Genomic DNA, 24288 nt, shown 5'->3' on the forward strand with positions numbered 1-24288 from the left:
GACACCGCGGCCGCCGCTTCCTCCCCCTCCTCCTCCTCCTCCTCCTCCTCCTCCTTTCCCCCCCCCAGGTGGCGGGGCCGCTCCCCGCCCGTTACCTCCCGCCCCCCCCCCGGGCTGAGGCCTCCTGAGGAGCCCCGGGGCGAGGCCCCCTCACAAACGGCTCTGAGAGAACGGGTCCGGGGCTGGGGGGGGGCCGTGAGGGGGCGGGGCTCGGCTCGGCTCGGCTCGGCTCGGCTCGGAGCCCCCCGGTGCCACCGAGGGGAGCCCGGCGGCTGCTGCCGCCTCTGGGCAGGAGGGACCGGGCCCGGAGCCCATAAAAGGCCTCACCACAGGCACAGGCGATGCTCAGGCTTTTTATTTTTTTTTCCCCTCATTTCGTTATAAAAACGTTACCGGGGAGGAGTTGATGGTTTTGACTTGGCACACCACCTGCCTCTCATGGAAGCACCGTGAGGAGCTGCAGGTTGCAGCTGTTTTCGTCGTTTTCTTATCAAAATAAATAAATAAATAAATAAATAAGCTGGCATTTTGTGGCAAGCGGCAGCATCTCGCCTTACTGTGTGGTGGACATGGACTCATGCGGGCCCCTGGGCCACTTCTGTCCCTGGATCATACATCGGCACCCCAAACCCTGCGTGCTCAGGGTTACGTACGCGCATGTTAATAAAAGATGTATGGAAACCGCCGTTCAATTTCGTCATTTATCCACGGAAAAGGGCTTTTCACGCTGCTAGAAAATTCCTTGCTGCCTACAGAACAGGGAAGAGGCAGCGCCTCGCTGCCGTTCCACACGCGTGCCCATCCTCTCGCCTGGCAGAAAGGCCTGCGCTTCCAGCCACGGGAGCTTTGAAATAGGATACCGGCTGAAATCTTTATTGTAATATTTGACTTCAAAAGAGACCCGACTGGGTTGGAAAGGAAGGCGTGCTGCTGTCTGAATTAAAAAATAAAAATAAAAAAATGACACACTTAAAACCAATGAAATTTGGTAAGGAGTAACCGTTGTTTAACAAGCTTAAGGATAAATGCAATCAGCTCTACTCACCTACATTTTTTCTATCCCGCAGCCCTACAGAAAGGTCATTCAGTGGAATTACGGCATCAAAGATGAAACAATTTCTGTTCTCCCAGTCCTCTGCTTTACAATCATTAAAGTCAGTGGCATGCTATAGTTCAACCATTTTTAGCCTTACTAGTTGAAATATATTCAACTTTCACTAATTATGTAACGTATTTTGATTTATTTTCACATACATCTGTAGATCTCTGTGAGTTTACTCATCTAAACACACCCAGCTGTGAAATGAAATGTAGTGCCCTTGTCCCTGCCAGCCGCTGAGCTAGCAGGCACCGAGGTGTACATGAAGAAAGTGTCTCCAGCGTATCACAGCGCTAACTTCTCTTGCATCTTTTTGAGCCGATACAGTGCCTTTCTGGTACAGATTCTGGGACCAAAGAATGCTCGCTTGCATTTCGTGGTTGTTGCAGAAGCATGGTTAATTATCTGTATCTATTCATAGCCTAAACATTCAGTATTAATAACTGCTGGTTGCTTCAGGGCAGAATTTGCCACGTTGGTTATTGACAGTAAGTAATGGGAATTAATTGTCCCTCATTAATTCAGTGGTGAACAACTCACTTCAGATGGCTTTAAAAGTGGGAGACCGCCACGCAGTGCTGCGCTGTTCTCACACTTTACTCGAGCGCTACGGGCCCCTCGGCTCGCCAGCGCTGCCACAACCACAGCTCCAGTCCTGCGACCAGCCCGCTGCTCACAGGGCTCTGCACAGACACAGCAAACCTCCCACGGAATTTTTGCTTCATGAAATGGCGTTGGCGTCTAGAGAGTTTGCTGCTTGTCCAGACACAACTCGGCTTTGTCACACCCAATTAACGCCTTAATTCTGAATCACGCTGATAGACTTGTGCTCGCAGGTAGAACTCGTTGCAGGTCTTGTGCTTCAAACAGTTCAAAAATTAATATCCATGAGGAGTTTTGCACAAATGAGTACTGCCATTCAGGTTGTGATGGAAGCCTTTCTTCTCTAGACAAGGCTAGGAATTGTTTTAAAATAAAGTACCAGAAAAACAGTTACCAGGAAACTCTGCTACAAACTATGATAATCGTTTGTAAGACAGAGTTGCCTACTAACTGCATTTGTCTGCAACAGTAACTGCAACTAGTACAATACAGGCTGTTTTTCTTTAATTCTGAAGACTATATGGCTATAACTTGGAAGTAAACAAGCATAAACTCAGCATGTCCACAGTATATAACCTTCAGTCATCATCCTTCTGTTGACCAAAGCCTGAGAGAACCCCATAAATTCAAGAATATTCCACAACATGTCTGCCTTCAGGGATCTGATTTAGAGGCTTAATCTCCCTAGGTTTTATGATTCATTGCATTCAACAGACAAGGAAACAATTGAAATATGGCGCATGTACACTCCTGTAACTCCACTGACATTAGACATCCATCATCGACTACAGTTTGTATTCCACTTCTGAAGTATTTGTATCTCCCATTCTTGAATTCCTCATGATCTTTAAATGTATTTCTCTTCTCAACAACTTAATGAGGTCAGGAAGAACTGTCACAGTTAGGAAAGTGAACAAAAAGGGTGTTCTGCTCTGAGCTTACGGGAAGACTGTGATAGATGGAGAAACTGAGCACCTCTCTTACCAATACTCTGCTGGTATCCTGCCCCACTGCATCGTGCTTCTTTCCATTTGACACTGTTTGCTAATAAGAATTCATACAGACTGTTCCCACTAGAAGACAGCTCGGCTGTCAAAATACAGTATTAAATGAGCTACTGTTTAAAACAATTTTATAGACAAATATGTGAGCCTTGAGTACTTTAAGACCATATTCTACCGTGTTGCTAAAGATGAGCTGTCACAACATGTTGGTATGCAGGTTGGGGGTGAACTAGTTTTGGATCTTTGTATTTTCTTATAAAAGGCTGTGCAGCTCTTATTATCCGCACCACAAATTCCACCAACTGCTTTATGAATTCATCGGCAGTGGGGCTTTATCATTCAGAGCATCATATTTAGATAGGGTCGTCATTTTTATTCATCACTGAGGATGAAAATAAAATTTAGCTTTAATTCAAAGGCTAATTTAGATTTCAGTCTATGATTAACATTCCACATACAATTACTGCCATCAAAGTCAAGCATATGCACAAATCCTTGCAGGACTGGGGCCAAAACATGTTTTTAACTATCCACTCATCCAATAGATTTTATATAAAGAATTATTCTTATCTATTATTTATGCAAGGGCCTGAACTAGCTAGATCTAGACACAGCTAAGTCTGTCTATAGACAAGTACTCATTTTCTTACTTTTCATCTGGCTTCTACTCTACATGGCGTTATCTAATCTTACCAGCACTTGGATATAAACATACCTCTTGAATCCGCAGTTCACTAGCCGTAACGTTACTCTTCTGCATACGTGTTTACAGAAACAGTACAAGTATTCAGCAAATGATCTCAGAAACCAAGTTTTCAGGAAAGTGTGCAACATCTCCAACAGGTAACAGTACCGATAGTATAATTTGGTAAAACAAAACCTAAAAATAAATAAATACATATAAATAATGATTAAAAACTGTCATAAAAAGCTGTTATAAATACTAAGTTATAAAATATTGTATTTACATATCATTAAAATACAGTTTTAATTGAACACCAAATAAAGTTTAGTTAGTCCCCTCAAGACAGGGTGGAATCACCAAAATTTTAATACTATATTTTTGGCATGCAATGTATACATAATTAAACAGTTAAAAAACATATACAAATGCAGTATACATAATGTAAATGCAGTCTTGCTGTGGATTGTATCTATCGTTATATTCACAATACCAGTCATAACATTTGCAAGCAAGAAAAATAGTAACTGGTTTTTATTAACGGCACTAATCAGGCAAGCGTGCGACAGCTCACTTTCCCTTCTGATAGGTACAGCCTCCGTTTCATCCTTTTTACTGGCGTTAGGGGGCTTTGCAACGCTCCAACAAGAGGGCACACTGGAGCCCTTCACGAGAAGCTTCGTGAACAGCAGCACGAGATCAGTCACTACGAAGAAGACAAAGAAAGTCAGGCAGTGAGCAACGACCCATATGCAGTACGACAGATTGGCCATCCGGCGGGACACGGGGTCTGCGTGTGCTTGTGACAAGTGAAGAAGTACGAAGAACACGAGGACGGTCAGCAGTAAGAAACAGACTGCTTCCATCCAGTCCTTGACTGAGTTTCTCCGCTTCATCAGATAGAGCCCTACTTGCACGCTTGCCATGTATATGGCTAGATATCCAAAGAGAGAGAGCAGGCCTTCCCTGTTGGCACTGAAAAAGCCAACCCTAGTATCTTTGCCATTGCCATGCAAGACAAATGTCTTCAGAGGGGTAATGTTAAGAATAAGCTGATAAAGTACAGCGAGATTCATAGCCACAATCCAAGATTTATTTTTCGGAATTATGGCTAAAAGTAGAGATGCTGCGAGCCTCACAAATGCTAAGGTAAAGAAAAAATTCCAGTGCACTCCATACTCTGAAGTATGTTCGTGATACTCAATAGATTTAACGCTAAGGAGTCGTCCAACGCCAAGGAAAATCAACGGCCAGATGGAAAAAACCTGCTTGGCCAGATGGGAAAATTGTGGTTGCGTCACATATGACTTTTGTCTAACTTCAGGACAAACAAGAGCATTACCGAAAATGAAAGCTCCAACCCCCAAATCCATAACTCCAGTTCCATAGGTCTCAGCTTTGGCATATCGCCTTGGGAACTGTGGGAAATCCACTGCTAAAATACCGATCGATGTCAGCACGTTGACATAAACACGGAACGCAGTTATTGCTGGAATGTATTCTGAATCCAAGTACGTCTTCTGGAAGTCTTTTACAATTTGCCTGAAAGGTGCTCTGGTACCGTGTTTTCTTTGGCTGTATATTTTAGAAAATATTCCTGCACAGATGGCTGCAATGATGCTTGGCGGAAAAAAGATGACTGGAGACAGGACTGTACAGGAGAACAGGAGAGGAGATACCAGCACAACAAAGTCCAGCAGCAGGCTGTATTTCCTTGAACTTAGAGGCTTCCCATTGTGCAGGTAATACAAAATCAAGAGGAGTCCTCTGCAAAGCAGACAGAGCGGAGCTAGAGGCAAGCCCAGCGAAACTTCCAGCAAGCTCGTTCCGTTCAGGTTACTGATAAAGGCTTCTTTCAGCTGTTTTTGTGACATCCTGCTTTCTTGCGCTGAAATCAGAAGCATGAGATAGAGTCAGTGGGGAAGGGAAGGGAAGGGAAGGGAAGGGAAGGGAAGGGAAGGGAAGGGAAGGGAAGGGAAGGGAAGGGAAGGGAAGGGAAGGGAAGGGAAGGGAAGGGAAGGGAAGGGAAGGGAAGGGAAGGGAAGGGAAGGGAAGGGAAGGGAAGGGAAGGGAAGGGAAGGGAAGGGAAGGGAAGGGAAGGGAAGGGAAGGGAAGGGAAGGGAAGGGAAGGGAAGGGAAGGGAAGGGAAGGGAAGGGAAGGGAAGGGAAGGGAAGGGAAGGGAAGGGAAGGGAAGGGAAGGGAAGGGAAGGGAAGGGAAGGGAAGGGAAGGGAAGGGAAGGGAAGGGAAGGGAAGGGAAGGGAAGGGAAGGGAAGGGAAGGGAAGGGAAGGGAAGGGAAGGGAAGGGAAGGGAAGGGAAGGGAAGGGAAGGGAAGGGAAGCCGTCCCAGACCCCACCTCAGCGCCCCGGTCCCCTTCCTCCCGCTGAGGTAAACGCGGGCCGCGCTCCGCGCCCGCACTTTCAGCGTTGGGCGGCAGCTGCCGATCCGCAGCGCCCGATTCGCCACGGGGTAGCCCCGCCGCGGCTCCGGCTCCTCCTCCTCTTCTCCTCCTCCTCCTCCTCCTCCTGCCGCCCTTCCTCCCGCCGCCCCGGCTGCCCTCGGCCCCGGTGAGCGGCCCCTTCCCCGGGCAGGGCCCGCTCTGCCCGCCCAGGGCCGCCGCCAGCGCCCCGCGCCTCCCCCGTCAGAGCGAGCCGGGGAAATCGGCAAATTCCCGCAGTGAAGGGCGACCGCAGCCGCTCTGTGCTAACGCCTCTGCTTTACTTAAGGGCTCCTCGGTGTGATTTGGATGCGGGACCCCAGGGCGAAGGCCACAACGCCTCGGCGCTCCCGCGTCCCCTAGGGTGGGGCGGACCGACCCGCAGCGCCGCGCTGGGGAAGCGCCAAGATGCCCAAGCAGGTAAAAAGGAAACCAGGAATTGGGTTTGCTAATTACATTTTTACTGCAGGGATGGAAACGTTGGCTTGTTTCCGGGCAGTTAAGATTAGGTAACTCCTAACGTATATTCACCCCTACTTCAGGAGCTCGGCTGGACGTATTAACCGTGTGGTTTTGAGCTGCGTTACTAACACCAAGAGGTGATGTTTGTTATGCCATTGGCATTAATGGGGCAAGCGTTAATACGCGTAGCAAGTGTATCCTTAAGGGTAGTTCTTCAGCAGAATGAACGCGTGAGCCGTGCAGTGTAGCTGTCACAAGTCCTATTTTCAAATACTGTTTTTCTTCTGGCTAAGCAATCAACATTTCTTCTCGAACGAAGAGATGTTGAGCAAAAGGGTGGAGGCGAGCAGAAAGGAGCTCCTTCTCAGGACTTGCAATATCGGTGGCACAATAGGCTCCTTAAGAACTTGTTTGGTGCCAGAATAATACAGCGAGCAAGTGAGAAGGCAGAGGAAGAACGGGCAGCTGGCAGAAACTCATCTTGTCCATGGGGTATCCCATAGCTGCGTGTCTGTTCTCTGTGAAAGCAGCAAGCTTCTAATGTTCATTCAGAGAACGACAGAAATCACTTTGATGGCAAAGCTTAACTACGTTGCTAAGCATTTTTTTTTCCTCGATACGTAAAATTTTCTGTTACTGGAAATTAGTATCTTATGCTGTCTGCAAAAGATAATAATGCTCCTAAATGAATACGTTATTCTTGCTGCTTTTTTAGAAATGTGTTAATGGGGTTTTGTGGTATATTTTCCTCTCGGTTCAAGAGCTTAGCTCATGTAGTGAGAATGCTGCTAACTGAATTTAGCACTTTTTGTGCATAAACAATGTGATACTGTTCATTAACTTGGTTAACTTGTAAAGAATTGCATAGCTATGCTACTAAATACGAATGAGTAGGGTTACTTTGAAGGAGTTTCTGTCAAGGAGAAGGGGAACAGCAAAGGAATATCCAGAATGTAAAAACCAGGACTGGTGTCTTTTCCCTTCTAGCCCAAAAATAACAAGCAGGACCTGAAATCTCTTCTAAGTTTTCCATTACGTTTATGCAACAAATGTGTCCTTCCAAATAATACTGTCAAGGACACGGGAGCCCAGAGGCTAAGATTTAAATACTTTCAGTGATTCAAAGGGGTCAAATCTTCACCTAATAGTCTTCACCTCTTACAATGCTACTGTCTCTTTCCCCTGGCTGCAGTGCATGCACTCTGCAACATCAGTCTTGGGGCTCTCAATCTCTGTTGTAAAAATGAAGGTCTCTCCCAGGAAAACTGCTGTTGTGTTGGACTACAGTAGCTTTCAGCTTTGCCTTAGCCTCTGCAGCTAGTCCTTCCTGCTTCCCTCTGCCCAAGGCAGCGTTTGCATTGAATGCATGACATTCATGGGCTTAGAAATATACCATTTAAGAACACTGCACAAGTGTATCTGTGCTGAATGACCTGGACATTTGCTAGCACTGGATAGCGTGAGTTTAAGGGCACGTTCTTTCCGAGTGCCTTCGCTTACAGCCAGAATTGCCAGCAATGAATTCAACCTACAAACAGTGTTGTCAGCCTGCCAGCTCTCATATGCCAGATAACACTTTCTAAAAACAGACTACACCATGGGAAGCATTGATGCAGGGCGAGGACATTGCTTTCAAACTGGGAGGAACAGGAGCTCAAATATACTAAGTTATGATTCCTGCTGAGCCTGAACTGCTGTTATATGGAAGCAGTAGAAGAGCTATAACCTGTGGGGGATGAGGTGAAAGTCCAGCTATATTCAGGCTTGGACTGGTGCTGACCTAACATCCTCTCTAGGTAAATGGCCAAAAAGAAGATTCTGTCATCCAGAATGACCTCAGTGAACCATTTGAAGAAGAGGTTAGAGCTTTTCTCAGTGATGAAGAGAAGCTGCATCTTTTTGATGACCTCACCAAAGTTAATCCGGTGACAATGACAACAGGTAAGCAGCCAGCCAGGAGAGGCACCTCCTGAGGAATCACTTTCCCTGGTGTCTGCCAATACATATCATTAGTGTTCTGGCCACATTCATATTATCATGAACGTAGTAGTTAAATATTCAAAGCCTATTAAAATTAACTTAGTCACATTTGTCTTGGTTGAATTTTTCTTTTTCAATACTGTTATTGTAGTTAAGCCACACCGATCTCTCAGCAAGTTCTGCCTGCAGAACTCATATTTGTGTTGTTGCTTCAGGTAGCATGGGGTTGTGGTTGAGACTTCATGCTGTTGAAGGACTCTTGGATGACCTTGTGATCGCAGTTGTGGTTTATATGAACATATCAGAAAACAAGGCTCTGACATAGACTCAAAATATGCCCATGAAATTAGTTTTGAAAAGTAAACTTCTCACTTGACTTTTAAAAGCCCTTTTGAGACAAGCTAAGATCTGTTCCTAGTGTAGACGGGGAATTATTGCCTCTATCTGTTCTGCAAATGAATGGCTTTGCTTTCTAGGACTTACTGTGGAAAACCTCGTACAAGCACAGGATTTAATGAACTGAAGAGTTAACATGCGTTAAGCTTTTTAAAAACACGGGCAACTTTTAAAGGCATTTTTATGCATATTATATCTATAGATCTTTCTTCATCACCTTCCCATTCTCTGTTAAACATAATAGATAACATTCTGAAGATTTTTGTTACAAATAGGAACAGGAAGAGTTGAATATACTTTTCAAAAGACACTAATAGAAGGTGTATCTTTCAGTTCTGAAATGTCTTCAAGCAAGATATACTGTAAACTTGTTTTATACAAATGCTGGCTGCAGCCTGGTGGCTTTAAACCCATTTCAGCCTATCTCCTGCCTCTATTCACCCGAGCTTATGAGAGAGTACCATGTTGCAGTTCGCCCCCAGGTAATCCTTATGTTTGAAATAATTGTCCTCCTGCAGAACCCAGATTTCAAGTTCTTCAAAATCTCTACGTGAGCAAAATAATTCTAAAGGATAAAACCCATTTCTACTGAAATACGAGTTCTACTAAAAGAGCAGTACTATTTTCAGATAAATGTTTGAAGACCTTTGCTGCCCATTGCTGTAGAACTGTGTAATTGCTGTTCTCTTAAACATGAATATTCTGCTTTACTGCCAGGATTTAAAACCTCACATCTTCGCAGTGGCTGAACAAACCTACAGAAATGTTCAAAGCCAGATAGACCCCATAAACCAGTCTATAATTGTTAGTGGAGAAAGTGGTGCTGGGAAGGTAAGGAAGTTTTTTTCTATTGTCCTGACATTGTTTTTATGCTTTGAAATTTGGTAGTGATTTGTAGTACAAAGTATTTCAGTGAGCAAGCAAAGAAGAAGGAAAAAAATTTTCTGACAGAGCATGTAGCCAGTCTGCTCCAGCAAGATTCTCTTGAAATATGCATAAAGCATTAAGTGATCGCTGCAATCAAATAGACTTAATATAACTACTCTCTAGGTAACATCTGTCACTTCTGGAAGGGCTATATTTAGACCATTTGATAGGAATTGCACCTGAGTTAAAGTCTCAGCTTAGGCTGTTAGGGAGCTATTATCTCAGCAAACCCTATATAAAGACTTAAAAGAGGTAGGATACTTCAGATCCTATCCTAGGCCCTTCTGTAATGATCCATTCCTATTCTGCAAAATAACTGAGAATATTTTTAAGCCTGAGAACAAAACGATTTGCTGAATGTTAATGATTCAAAGTGCATTTACATTCAATTCATGTTAAGGTACTAGCTATTAATTCTAGCTGAGCTTCCAGATCTCAGTACATCTCAGTAAAACCGCTGTTCAGCAAAGCGCTTCAATAGGATTTAAATGTGCCTGCTGCACGTAAGGATATGCACAGAAAGTTTCTGCTGAACTAGAGCTATAAACCTGAGATAGTTACTCTCTAGCGTCACCGCCAGCTGCGTACTGTGTTTTCGGAAGCTAGCACTGTTTCACTAACTGACATAACTAATAACAGTAAAAACAAAGGCCTACTGTCAAGTCTGTCTCTTGCAGACCTGGACATCTCGCTGCCTTATGAAATTTTATGCTTCTGTTGCTGCTTCAGTTACCTCCCCAAAAGACAATGAAACTGTGGAAAGGATAGAGAAGAGAGTGTTGGATTCCAACCCCGTCATGGAAGCATTTGGTAAAAGTAGCTTTTTTAACAGCAAAGACAAGTAGTGGCCACGGTGGGAATTTTCTTTGTTAATATACAAGTCTAAGCTACCTCTCATTCCTCTCCTTAAAAGACAAACTCTTCAAATACTGGAACTGTATACAAATCACCCTTAATGTCTGTATGTCCCGCACGGAAGAGTAAAACCACTCTGATTATGCTGTATGTGTCACTGGTAATTTCACAGGAAATGCATGTACCCTGAGGAATAATAACAGTAGCCGTTTTGGAAAATATATCCAGCTTCAGTTAGACAGGTAATAATTACTGTTTAAAAAGCTTATCTACTGTCTTCTTTCTTTAAATTTTTACAAACCTATTTCTAAAGTCTGCCAGAGAATATTCAATGTCTTTAGAAAATATTTTGATCTGCTGGCAGTTTACATTATTATTTCTTATTTTTTTCTGCCAGCACTCATCCTGATATCTAAAAGAGAGAAATGGAAAAACAGAGATGCATTTAAGAACTCTGAATAAACTATTATATTAAACTTGCACAAAACTGAAGATGGACTGCAGGGCATTCCTAGTCAGTCTGTATTGTGACAACAGAACACTTATCAAATGGTGAGGGAACTTGGTTAAAATCTTTGCTTCTTTTTTTTTTCCCCTTCCCCTCTAGATTCCACCATCTGAGTAGTGCCTCCATTCAGACTTTCCTTTTGGAGAAGACAAGAGTTGCCTATCAGGCCCCCAGTGAGAGAAACTTTCATATTTTTTATCAGGTGTGTTCAATTAATTTTGCTAGATATTTCTGACAAACAGTGGGTATGAAATCACCAGATTTAACGCAGTTGCAGCTTCCAAATTAAATCATACCCCCAGTCCATTATTCTTCCTTGTCTGTGAGATGTAAATACCAAAGGCAGAATCCAGTCATTACCTTGTTTTCTGTCTCCAGATCACAAAAGGTGCCACTGCAGAGGAGAGGCTGGAATGGAACCTTCCAGAAGGGGCTGACTACTGCTGGCTGCCAAATTCTGAAAGAAATTTAGATGGTAAAGATCAATTTCACAGACTGGCCGTTAATAACAGCTATAACTTTGAAGGAAGGCAGGCAAAAATGCGTCTGTCCCGTTAAATCCCATGACCCAGGTTGATCAGGCAACAGGCTCCTGGTCTGGCCTCAACAGACATTTTGCAAAGCCACTAGCATTAACGTGATTTGGTTTTAAGTTTGAGTTTGCACTGTTAACGGTTTTCACCTGACTTGAAATAGTGGTTTCTGGCCTCGCGAATTTGCATCACTCTGTGGTTATGTTTAGAAACTGTCTCATCTTTGGATGTGCTTCAGCAACCTGCTGCCTAACTTCCAAGCCCCGCAGAGTCGGTGCTAGGCCAGTGACTTGGTTCTCCAGCTCGTCCTCTGGGATTTACCTAAAGAGTATCTGGCTTTCTTGATCTCCTCTGACAATTCCAGCTAAACTGGACGTGGTGGAGAGTGTTCTGCATGCCTGCGTGCACGGCTTCCTTTTGAATAACAGCTGTTTGGCTTTTCAGAGGACTGCTTCGAGGTGACCAGGGATGCAATGTTTCACTTGGGCATTGACCGCTCCACGCAGAACAATATTTTCAAGGTCAGGTACAATGCATGGTCACCACGAGGCTGACGATGTTCAGAATGTCTTTTTAGTGTGGGATTTCTACAGAAGTAAATCTGTATCAGTGTCCAGAGCATGGGTTGTTTGGTATTAGATGCAGCAATATTGCCTGGCGAGCCTGCAGCTACACATGATGTTGCATAACCAAATATTAGTTTTTAAGTAAAAGCCTGCACCTGTGAGCTTTAGATTTCCTTCAGTAGTGCAGCACTAGGAATTACCGTAGAAGCTTGGAATCTACTTGCTTTTTTTTGTGTGTAGAAATGTTTTGACTTGCCCTGTTCATGTGGCAAGGGCAAGGCTAAGAGTATGCTGCCTTGGAGGAAGAGCTCTGTTTTAGAAAACTCAGTGCTTGATTATATTGCAGGTATTGTCAGGCCTTCTCCATCTTGGGAATATTCAATTTTCTAATCCACTGGATGAATCTCAGCCTTGTGAACTAGATGACAAAATCAAAGGTGAGGCAACAAGCATGCCGTACTCTAAAGAGTACTTTCTCCCGGGTTTGGGTAAAAAGATCCAAAATCCCACGTTTAAGTTAGTGAGTTCACAGAAGTGCCGTTTTGTGGTATAATCTCTAGACCGTCCATAACTTTAAAGGGGCTGCATTCATTTGACACTCCAGATAATCTTCCAACATTTTCTTGCCTGAATAAGATTTTGTGAAGATCACTGGAGACTTGCTGAAGATACCGGTTGAGGAGCTACTGGACTCATTACGAATTCGAACAATAACTGCTGGAAAACAACAGCAAGTCTTCAAGAAGCCATGCTCTAGAGCGGAATGTGAGACTAGGAGAGACTGCCTCGCCAAAGTGATCTACGCTAAGTAAGGCCACGCTGCTGTGCCAATCCATTTAATTTTTGTGAGGGAACAGGGAGGTCAAGGAGACTTACTTTCTCTGGCTTTTGCTTGGACACAATAATAGTATAACCCCGCCTTTCCCTCCTGATACACCCTTGATTCAGTCACAGATACTGACATAGCTGCAGTATTTAATAGATTTTCAGAGAACTGCTGTTTAATGTCAGCCAGGCAGCGTGTCATAACTATTTTTGTTGGATCAGTATGAACAGCAAGCTCTTTTCCAACTAATCCAGTTGTCATTGTCTGCAGATTATTTGAATGGCTTGTTTTGGTCATAAACGAAAGCATTTATGCAGATACGTCAGCGTGGACCAGCTTCATAGGTACGGTTATTCATCCCTGGTTTAACTGAGTAACCATAAGTCCTTCAATCTACTCCTAGACCAAAATGCACTAGCTTACCATATTCTTCCTAGGTTTGTTGGATGTTTACGGTTTTGAAGCCTTTCCTGAAAACAACTTGGAACAGCTTTGTATTAACTATGCCAATGAGAAACTGCAGCAGCACTTTGTAGCACACTATCTGAAAGCACAACAGGTAATATTCCACTAAGATCAAATGCCAAATATCTGATTTTAAAACAGCATCTTTTGTCTCTCTAATTGCATTTGTGGTTCTGGTCAGATTGCAACCTTCAGTTAAGCAAATAATGCCACAAAAACAGTGGGATGTGAGTAAAAATTGCTTTTTTTAAGAAAGAGTGGGGCAGTTGCTGGAATGAGACAGTTAACTCTTCTAGGGTACTGGAAACCTGTTCCCAGTTACATAGCTCCATTGGCTCTGTGGCCTGTTAAACTCTTTGCATTCTTCTCAGAGAGCTGAACGTGTAAAACTACATCGTGACTCTCTTGGAGCTGCTGCTCATAACCATTCACTAAGTATAAAGTTTCTAGACCTGGACTTAGTGCCAGCACAGAAAACCCAACAGAATCTTGTAATGTGAACATCACTAGTATGTGGTACCTCGTGGAGGCCTTCTGCCACGGGAGAACAGCTTCATAAACCCAGTTGTCACGCCAGTGCCTTTAAGGACAAAAAGATTGCACATCAGCTTTTTTCTTCAATGAGGAAGTACAAGACTTGTCTTTCACAACAGAGAAGGTATCTGCTCCATGCTAAATACGTTGCAGTCACCTACCTAACTGGGCATGCACTGCTAATTCAAGTTCTCATCTGAGTGCTCTGAGAACTACAAAGTCCCTGCTAGACCTGGAGTACTTCTCTAATAGATGTACTTCTGTCCTGGTTAATTCCTCTACATTACACATGCATTACCCCAATGATCTTTGCCATTAACTGGAATCTGGGAAATTGTTTTCTTAATGGCACCAACATGATGGCACCTTCTGCCTCACAGCATAGTTATATCAACTTATTCAGGACAATAGCACCTCTTTGCCAATAATTTGTGCTTTCATATGCCTTTTTTTTTTTTCCCCACCTACCTTCGTCAGTATGCCAGGGATTAATGGTCAGTAAAGATGGAAACCAAGTTCAAGCACACGGTTACTTTCCTTGAAACTAATTCACGACCTCTGCTTGTAGCACTCCTGCCAATTCCTGCCTGCCCTCTTACCTCTCTTGATCTGGCTGTGTCCCAAACCATTTGAATGCCATTAGTGGCTATGCTGAGCAAGCTCTTGGCAGGAGACTTTTAAAATAACTGTTCAGGGCTTCTGCTTGTTAAGCACTCCTGACAGTTTGTTCCATAATTCGGCGTAAATATTGTACAAATTGTTTCAACTGATGCCTTTCTCCATTTCCTTTTGGATCAGGCTTTGTTTAAATGGAGCCAAGTTAATAAAGTCTGGCACACAATGGTAGGTTTAGGGCTATGTCCCAGTCTAAGGAGTTCTGTGCGTTCCTTGCACTTCAAGGGAAAAACCAGTACAGCCAGGAGAGGCTTAGTGTCTATTTGCTAGTGTCTGTTTGTCTCAGTGTCTTGGCCTCTGTTTACTTTGTAAAGAAGCTTTGTAGGTCTCACTGATAAATCTGTAAATTTCCCAAATGATGAAACAAACTGTTCCAATAGGAGCTGCTGCTACATACGCAAAAGCTACTTGAGGTAAAAACATCCTCAGCATTTTTTTTTCTTAAGATTTCCATTGAACGTGAACTCGTCTTTGAATAAGTAGGCTGAGTCTGTGATTAACTTGTTAAACAGTAACTGCATCAAACTGTGAAAAAAAAAAACCATGTAGTTATTTGAGCTCTAGTGCCCTCTGCTGCAGAACATCCAGTTTCTCTCTTACTTCAGGAAGAATATGCAGCTGAAGGTCTACAGTGGTCTTTCATAAACTACCAGGACAACCAGAACTGTCTTGATCTAATCGAGGGCAATCCTCTCAGCATTTTTTCTTTGCTAAATGAGGTAAGTGCACACCTACAGTCCTAGTGCTTCTGGCCTAGTTGCCTGCCTTCTGTCCCAAGCCCCCAAAGAAAACGTGAATACTAAATTAGTATGAAACTTGCCAGCTACAATTTTCTGCAGAGCTTACCTTTTGAAACTAAATGCTCATTACAATCATGACATTTCTTTGTTCTATTCAGTCTTTTTCTTTTTTTCTTCCACTGATCCAGGATGTTTTGATTCAAACATGAAGCCTCAATTACATTTTTTAACGCCACAGTATTACAGGGCTTACATACCAAGAGCAATTCTAAAAGCAAAATGGCTATGATTTTAATTTAAAGTGTTTTGGCTTTTAATTATTAAAGACAACTGTTTTTGACTAATACAAAATGCTGCAATTTTGTCTTGTCTGTTATGCAGGAATGCCGTTTGAATAGATCCTCTAACCCTGACCTGTTTCAAACTCGGATTGAGAAAGCCTTGTCTGATAATCAATGTTTAAGTCGAGACAAATTTAGCAAGAAGCCTAACTTCATTATTTCACATTATGCTGGCAAAGTCTGCTATCAGCTGGAAGCAATGGTGGAGAAAAACAAGGTAGATGTTTTCAGAATCAGCTGTTTCAAAACAAAACAAAACCTTGTAGACCAAAAGAAATTTTAAATTAAAACATCACTAGCATGTATATTCAGCAATGTTTACTGAATTTGCTCACCTCGCTCCAAATAAACCATTCAGGCCATGTAGAATTGGATCATGTTCTTAGTCTGGTTTTCAGTGAACGGTCACTGGCACAAGTAAAATCTTTTTTAACAGACCCTTCAGCTGAGGATTAAGTGGATCATGTATTACCAAATCAGGGCTTCTTCTGTTCCTGAGACAATGCAGAAGTGTTAATGGCATCAGGGCATTTATATAGCCATAAAAATAGCACTTAGCCTCATAAAAAATTCAGATAAGTTTATGAGAAACAAGAGCATGGATGTCACCATTGAAACTTCTGAAAATACCAAGAAACTCAAGTTTTGACCTCATTGTACTATCACAGGACAAAAGAAATAGTCTGTAGATATGACAGTCCTGTATCAGTTCTTTCATAATCAGAAATTACAGCAAATGATACTATGGTGATGGAAAAAAATATCAACTCTAATTTAAAAGGAAGACTTTCTAATATTTGTTGCAGACTGTCCAATTGGGATTAAACTAGTCCTTGGATTTCTAGCTCACTTAAGTTGTATAAAAAGAAAAACATTAGGAGCAGTCATACATTTGACTAGATTTGCTAGATGTTTTGCCAAACTATTTTCTGTTCTCAAATCTGACTATGAATGAATGTATGTAGACAGATTTGAAACTACAGCTGCGGTTAAGTCACACTTGGCATCAGAAATACTATTCCATTTATTTATGTGGAATTTTTTGTAATCTTCAAAGCTTTCTGCATAAGGCCAAATGCTAATGAGTCATGTTTGTGTTTGCAGGACCCCATTCCACCAGAACTCATCCTTGTTTTGCAGAATTCTAAGGACCCTTTGCTCCAAAAATTATTTCCTGTGACAGAAAGGCACCAAAATAATGTCAGAACCCAGAACAGAGCAGCTGTTGTTACAGTGGTGTCAAAGTTCAAGGTACACTCTATTCAAGTTTCTACTTTCTACTGCTGTCTTCGTAAGTAGATGAGAAAACAATATAGCTGGAAACAAGATCGGTAAATGTTATTAATTGAGATGGATGTAAAACTTAAGTACTGTCAGGCTTCTGATATTCTCTGGGTTTAGAGTTTAACTCACTCCAGTCTTACCTTTTCCTTTAACAGTTGGGCATCTGCTTTTATTAAGCTTCTTCCTACTTGTTCTTGATGGGCTAGCTTTAATTGCTGTCCCTGATACAGTTTCAGAAACTTTCTGAATTTACTATCAACAATTTTTAAAAGCATCCATAGAGTGAATTTTTGCTCGAGATGTCCTTAAAGAACAGCTCTGCTAACACCGAGTCTGTAGAGCCATTCTTGCAAAAAACAGTTTGTTTTTATAGAAGAGCTGTGATTAGCTTAACTACCTGCGGAGGAAGAATCCCTAATTATACCTGTGTTTGTTTTCTGCAGGGTTCACTTGAAAATCTCATGCAAATCTTAAACAGCACCAAACCACATTACATCCGATGCATCAAGCCTAACGCTGACTGCAAGGCACTGACTTTTAGAAGAGAAGAGGTAATTCTTCAAAAGCCTTTCCTCACTGAGTCAATGAGAGGCTCCCTAGAGACAACATGCAAGGCTTTGCATTGGGTCTCAGATGATCTTGATTTACTTGCAAAGCTTTTTTTTTTTTTTTTTTTTAACAGTACATTTCAAAAGAGCTTTTTCTCATTTGCAACTTCCAAGATAAATGTCCTTTCACAATCATTGATGATGCCTCTGAAATGGCACCAGTAAGCTCAGCAGCTTGTTCAGATGCAACTTGTTGCTCTGTGAGAAATTCTCTTACCAAAGCGCTCCTAGGTCATTTGGAGAGCTATCTTTGCAGTCTGCAAAGTAGATAAGGGTAATCTGGCTGTTGGCTGCCCTGGTCACACAGATATCCTCACAGCGCATACTCACAATAAGTTTGCTTGCATCTTCTGGTGTCTGGTCTGGGAGGACTGCCAACTTAGATGAGATCAGCTGACAAGCATGTCTTTGGGAAAAGAACGGCAGATGCTAAAGCTATAACTAGAGAACCTTCTCTGATGGGAAAATAAACAGCTGAGGCAGTGCTGCATTTATTTTAAACATGCTGAGAATTTGCTGATTGCACACTAGTGTTAAAATACCAACACTGGGTTCTGTTCTGTTGCATTTGGTCAATGCAGGGTATGTGGATACCACAAGAGAAGGCACAAGCGGACTTTCCCTCCGTATCAGCACTGCCTTGTCCCTGCTCTGGCTGTTGTACAATGCAGTAACTCAGTAGTCCTGTAATCACCTTGTCCACCCTCTCCATTTGTTCCCTGACTGCCAGTGTGGTGAGGCATGCCAGGCACACACTAGCTGAGCTGAATGTGGCTTGGGTTGAGCACATCCCATGCACAGCTTCACTGCAGCTTCCACAAAGAACAAGACAGTGTTTGCCTGCCTAAACCAACTCAATTTATGTCTCAGGTTCTCAGCCAGCTTCAGGCATGTGGAATAGTTGAAGCCATCACCATCAGCGCAGCAGGCTTCCCTATTAGGTAAGTCCAAACTTCTTGGGAAATGTCTTGCATGATCAATTTCTATAGCAATTAGTGGTATATTATTTATTCAGAAGTATATTTATTCATGTTATTGACAGCTCAGCATTGACGGGGTGAAGCTTGCTGTTATCATAAACAAGCATAATTCCTGCCCAGCCTTTGTTACAAGCAAAAGTAATTGAATATTTTTGGGCAACAAACAGCCTCCTGAATTTCTGCAGCAAGTTTATAGTTTCTTTCACGTTGGTGACTACCAGTTGGTGACATTAGTTTATTTGCAGTCTATGAGCTGAGTTTTTTAAGCCATTCTGCCATTTTTTCCCCTCAAAGGATAGGTTACTTACCAGATAGTAAATAAATGATACTTGCCTAGAATTAACCCTACTTTTGTCTATCAGGATCTCTTTTGAAAGTTTCACTGAACGCTACGAAATACTGAGAAGATCACGTGGGTACAATAAAAACAGTATGTGTGATAAAAGCAACTATCATACTGCCAAGAAAAAAGGTACGGCTCCTTAGATAATCCCTCTGCTGTAAAATAAATTACTGCACCAAGTTGCTACTATATAAATCAGATGCAATTATTACATTCAGCACTTAGCAAGACCATTATTCCAAAAATATTTTCCTAATTTATCTAAATTGACTTCAGTTTCTAATTTGCCTAATGCATATATATAGCATGCTCTTTTTAAGACAGCAAAACTTTCATCTTACCGCTGTTTTTCTGTGTTCCTCTTCAGTAGAAAAATTAGTTATGATGGTGTTTGGGGTTGCCCCCTGATATAATTTGATTTAGAGCTGTCTCTTAAGTAAACTTGAAAACCACTTACCTTTTTGCTTATATTCCTTCTCCTTCCTTTTTTTTTTCCCACCTTGTCTTCTTGCCAAACACACTGACCTTCTAGCTTACTTGGATTCTGCTGCTTCTTCTGCCTTTTGCAAACTTCTATATGCAATTCTTTTTTTCTAAACAAGAGCGAGGATGGACTTTAAAAAACGTAATCCAGTCTACCAGGTAATGTCTTTGGTATGAGCCCCTCAAAGAAGGAGCTCATCAGGTAGTTACATTTAATATTGCAAGTTACTGCAAACCCCTTCCCTCTCCCAGATTAATCCCATTTTCTAGGGTCTGCTCAGTAACCAGTAGACGTAGAAAACAAAACCAGTAAGTATCAGCCTATTTCAGCTAAGTAAAATGGCTGGAAATCTGTTAACCTTGCCGAAATAGAATGAAGTAATGAAGTACAGGCTGGAAAATTACTTACACACCATATCTTTCTCCATCAATTAGAAACCCATTAGTTGAAATGCCTCATTGTGATAGGTTACTATTCCTTTTTATCTTTAGCAGGTTATAAGCTGCAAACAAAATAAAACAATTTCCTAAACACATGGATAAGCTTTTGGTTCCCTTATCAGCCTAGCCCTAGCCTCATAGTCACCAGATGTCTTCCTGTAAGCAAGAATTGTTTATATTTGTTTTCAGTACCTTAAAATGCTCTCATCTCCTTAGAAATAAGTACAGCAGAAAAGCAAATAGTGTCCAGGATGGAAAGATACAAAGACCATCAAGTTCCGGCACTGGGCATGCAGAATACTCATGCAGCATTGCCTTGAGCAACACAATCTCTTTCAAGGACAGGTCTGAATTAAGTCTACCTCTATTTCCAAATAGGTTAATCCGGCTAACATGTTTGTCTCGTAATGTAAAAAAAAAAAATGTCCTAGAAACATTTTTAATAACCTCTTAATGCTGCAATAAACTCCTGCTTAGTATGTGACCCTGACTCCTTTAGCTGCTTCCGATACCCTATTAAAGCTGTAGAATTGTGTAGAATTTTTTTTCTATTCCTGCATCATGCAGTACATTAACACTATCAGTCTAGCACCTTGCTTTTTGCTCTTTGTTACTAATAGCTTGGGGTTTTGGTTATTTCATCAGATTTTCTTAGGACTGAGCTGCTCAAATCCATTCTCAATTGCATTGCTGTTGCTTTCTAACATTTCCAGGTAGTATACTTTAAACAATGTGAGAACAGCTGAGTCCTCCCCATCCTTGTTTCATTGTCTAGATCTACCCAAAGTATCGTTATCTGCGCTAGTCTGAACAGGCTGCAATGGAGGCAACAAGACAACACCTGAGCACCCAAACTATATCCTAGTTTGTACACACTGAGCTGCCTTTCTAGTTGTTACCATATGGCAAAATCTATGCTATTGCATTTTTTCCCTTATAGCTAGAACTAGTAATATCTCAGCCATCACCTCCCCTACTCCCGTTGTAGGTGCATACTCCCTAAGTGGCCAAGTGTCAGTATAAAGACAGTTACTTGCTCTTGATGTACAAGTTTTGCAATACCTTCTCTTCAATGCTTCATTTGCAGGCAAGACTGCAGTGATAGATGATGACAAAGCATCATGTTCTGTCATTTTTGAGATACTTCAGAATGTTGTCACGGGACGAAATGCTGCTGAGCCAACAGGGAAGAGATCAGATAACACTTCAGTGTACTGTGGCAAAACCAAAGTATTTATGGCTAATTCTGTGGTAAGCGTGTTATTTCTTGGCTAACAGTTCTGGAGTGTACTCATACCTAGTGCTGCTAGCGTCCTCTCAGTTTCAGTTACAGCTTCCCGTGGCTTCAGCTGGCACACTTGGCTATTTATACAGGTCTAAGCAAATTCTTTTTGACAAACGCAGAGAAAGCACTTCTGCAAAGCTTGCATACTAAAGGGTGTAGCCATAAAAGGACCCCCATTCAGCGGAGCTAGTTTTAAGCCAGCTGCTACTGTGACTTTGGGAGTATCTGCTTCCCCCCCCCCATACTCTTTTTTCCCCCCTCAGATACTTACACTTTTCATTTTAATTTATATATATCTAATGAGCATTAATGACATGCTGTCACTTCAAAATAGAAGCAGTCTTGGGACACTGAAACGTGTATGCAGGTTTCCAAAGAATACCAAATGATTGTAGAAGGGTTAAAACAGCTGTCCCTGACTATTAACTGCAGACTCCTATCCCCAATGCAGCTAGAGCAACTTGAAGCTAAACGAGCAGAGGTGTTAAACGAGAAAGCATTTTGCATTCAGTGTTGCTGGAGAAGATTTAAACAGAAGAAACTTGAGAAGGAGAGAAGGTCTGCAACCCTCATCCAAGCAGGTAATTTGACAAGGGTGTGGCTGGGCATAATGCAGCAAGTAGCATTTCAGCTACACTGGGTACTTAAAGAGGAAGAATGGATATGCTAAGTGAGCATGGAGAAAGCTTAACTGACTTCTCTTACACTGAGCACAACAGAAGCTGAGATTCTTTGTACTCACATTTCTTTTAATTAAATCTTCAGCTATTCGTTCCTGGTTAGCCAAGAATCGCTTCCAAAGGATGCGCAGGGCTGCTAATGTTATTAAGCATTGCTGGAGGAAATGGAAAGTAAGTACGTTGGTGCAGGAAAGCATTAAAATTGAGTGACTGAGGCTTTGTACTGTTGGAGAAATAATCTACTGCTGTCAAGTAACTATACAAAACCAATACTGACAGGTCTCCAGAAACTCTTCTCAAGCTGAAGTGTAGATGATGAATGCTTGCAGGGTGGCAGCTAGAGACCGCAGAACAAACTCATTCCTAATTATCTTTATAAAATGGGAAAGCATCCCAAAAGGTGTCCTATCCTTTATGATGGCCTATTTTTTTAGACTCTTAGCTTTGCAGTTTTAAATTTTGTTCAAGATGTTGGAGAATCTTGTTTAGGAATACTGTTCTGCATCTCTTTATCAGGCAGAAATGGCTGCTTTGGCAGCAGCAGAATTGGATGAGGGTGAAGAAAAGCCACCGTTCTCAGTTCCTGGCACTACAGCAATGTCAGCCAAATCAGCTTGCTCTTTGGAAACAACCTGGCCTCTACGTGCAGTAATTCAGTTCTGGCCTCTCAGCCTCGTCCTGGCTGCTGCACCTGTTACCGTAGCGGGACTCCGGAGAGACCTGTCCCTGCTCGCATGCTTGAAAGTACTTCAGGAGAGTGACTGCTACAAGACAGAAAGCAATTTCCTTGGCTGTGGCATTACTTCCATTAGAGCTCTCCCACAGGTAACATACCTCACACCCTCAACTCAGCAGCACACCTAAGCTCTCATGAGTTCAGGATCCTGTAGCAGTACTGACATGAAGTCTGCTATCAGGCTCCAGTCTTCCTTTGTCCACTGGGTTAGATATGCAAGGATGATTCTGACATCAAGAGATCAAGCTAGACACAGGACTGAAATGAGACCTAAGCATGAAAGTGCTTGTTAGTCTGTCATAGGAATAAATGGATCAAAGCTCTGCTTCAGAAACAGACAGGAGAGGATTCAAATGTGGGCTCTGCTGTTACATACTATGTATTTTTTTCTGCTTAGGGGGCTTTGATTTGTACAACTGGAAAACACAGCAAGAAAAAAGCATCCATATGGGAAAAAGATGCTGGCTATCCCAGTAATTCTGTATTAACATCACTGTGCAGATGACTGCACGCAGACTAATTAGGATGGAGGGTTTTCAGGGCAGAAGGCAGGGAACAACTCTCCAGTACTTCACCTCCTACTCACGCGCAGAATGGAATTAAAAACCATTTACTAAAAGCAAACCACAGCCCACACCAGCTTCTCTGTGAGGTTGCACTCCATTTACACATCAACTTGTCCCTGTTTGTTAAATTTCTGAACTTGCCTAAAATCATGTTTGCAAGACTATAACTTGCGCATGGTCACAATTACTATAAGTCGGAAGAAGCAGTACCAACTAAATACTCAGATCTTGAGAGTTTAAGCTAACTTCAGTGCACGTTGTGGTATTGGTACTCTTCACAGTAATCACTTATCTTAAATCAATCCGTACTAGGACACCCCTGCAGGTCTTCCTCTACCCTTAGTCACATTCAACAGTTGCTTGTGTACTAGGGCAGCAGTTAGTCTGAATAGCCAAACTAGCTCATAACCCTGCAAAGCATCAACTGACCTCTCCACCTCTTTTTCTTCTAGGGCTCTGTCAAGTTTCACTGTAAGAAGTCTCCCCTGCATTACGCTAATGTCAGCCCCCACACAGCTGCCTATTCTATCACTGGATTTAACCAGATTTTATTGGACAGAAAAGGACTCCTTCCAACCTAAGTTTTGGCCATCTGCACATACCGAACCTTTTCGTTCAGGGAAGGACTGCTGCAGGCTGCTGCTTTCAAATTACTCAACGTCCATATCTGCTGCTACCTCAGAGCTTTCTATAGTGATGCATTGTACATATAATATACTACAAACTTAGAATGCATGGGGGATATTCCTCCTCCCACACACGCACATATTAGAGGAAATAGCACTATGAGAACACTCAACATAATTAAACTAGATCAAGTGCTTTAAACAGCATATACTTGAACAGAACTCTTCTGGCACTACAGGGGCAGAGCAAGAGGCTGATAATGAGATAGCAAAAAAGGCAAACCTTTCTGATGTGTGCTGGATTCTCGTTGAGAGGCACAGTTAGTCAGACTGATCGCAAACATTCAGTAACCTGTGACTGAGGAAGTAGCAGTCAGCTGTAACACTAAAGGCAGACGTCTCAGGGAAAAGCGACACTGGACTGTTGCTTTTTATCTATAGGACCAAACTATGCGTGATCTCACAAGTGCCATGTGTTTCTAGCACTACCTAGCCACAGCTGAGGGGCCAAAGTTCTCCCTAGGGGTGCCCATACCATCTTTTTGTTGCGTACATGGGTCTTGAAAACATTCAGCTCTTCTGCGTAGGCCACTTTTAAATAAAACCATTAAGTATCTTGTGAA

The 24288-nt window shown here is 42.3% G+C and overlaps 2 protein-coding genes across 14 annotated transcripts; one reads left to right on the forward strand and one right to left on the reverse strand.

The window, feature by feature from the left end:
- Positions 1-103: 103 nt before the first annotated feature.
- PIGW (phosphatidylinositol glycan anchor biosynthesis class W) lies at positions 104-20844 on the reverse strand. 11 transcript variants are annotated; one of them, XM_080563599.1, is made up of 7 exons: positions 20821-20844; positions 19741-19834; positions 19306-19441; positions 15969-16127; positions 13864-13923; positions 11314-11410; positions 3715-5276 (listed from the first exon to the last, which is right to left on the reverse strand). In XM_080563599.1, the coding sequence occupies exon 7, from the start codon at positions 5260-5262 to the stop codon at positions 3745-3747; it is 1518 nt and encodes a 505-aa protein (XP_080419725.1). In that variant the 5' UTR covers positions 5263-5276; positions 11314-11410; positions 13864-13923; positions 15969-16127; positions 19306-19441; positions 19741-19834; positions 20821-20844; the 3' UTR covers positions 3715-3744. The 11 variants fall into 11 exon arrangements, with proteins under 11 accessions (XP_080419729.1, XP_080419722.1, XP_080419721.1 ...); XM_080563598.1 differs by lacking the exon at positions 20821-20844 and having other exon boundaries at positions 19741-19960; XM_080563596.1 differs by lacking the exons at positions 11314-11410; positions 13864-13923; positions 15969-16127; ... (1 more) ...; positions 19741-19834; positions 20821-20844 and adding exons at positions 985-1959; positions 3422-3586; positions 5745-5869 and having other exon boundaries at positions 3963-4094; positions 4731-5276.
- Positions 5814-24288, forward strand: MYO19 (myosin XIX). Of its 3 annotated transcripts, XM_080563566.1 has the most exons (25): positions 5814-5955; positions 6115-6245; positions 8084-8228; positions 8997-9145; positions 9381-9494; positions 10268-10400; positions 10618-10687; positions 11053-11155; positions 11332-11428; positions 11931-12007; positions 12399-12489; positions 12689-12860; positions 13149-13222; positions 13316-13437; positions 15158-15271; positions 15674-15850; positions 16738-16884; positions 17361-17468; positions 18396-18466; positions 18868-18977; positions 20860-21023; positions 21509-21638; positions 21823-21908; positions 22254-22562; positions 23492-24288. In XM_080563566.1, exons 2-25 carry the CDS (start codon positions 6234-6236, stop codon positions 23618-23620), a joined length of 2904 nt encoding a protein of 967 aa, XP_080419692.1. In that variant the 5' UTR covers positions 5814-5955; positions 6115-6233; the 3' UTR covers positions 23621-24288. The 3 variants fall into 3 exon arrangements, with proteins under 3 accessions (XP_080419692.1, XP_080419693.1, XP_080419694.1); XM_080563567.1 differs by lacking the exon at positions 5814-5955 and having other exon boundaries at positions 5972-6245; XM_080563568.1 differs by lacking the exons at positions 5814-5955; positions 6115-6245; positions 8997-9145 and having other exon boundaries at positions 8089-8228.

Source organism: Anser brachyrhynchus (assembly GCF_964034855.1).
Source record: "Anser brachyrhynchus genome assembly, chromosome: 20".
In the NCBI taxonomy this organism is placed as follows: domain Eukaryota; kingdom Metazoa; phylum Chordata; class Aves; order Anseriformes; family Anatidae; genus Anser; species Anser brachyrhynchus.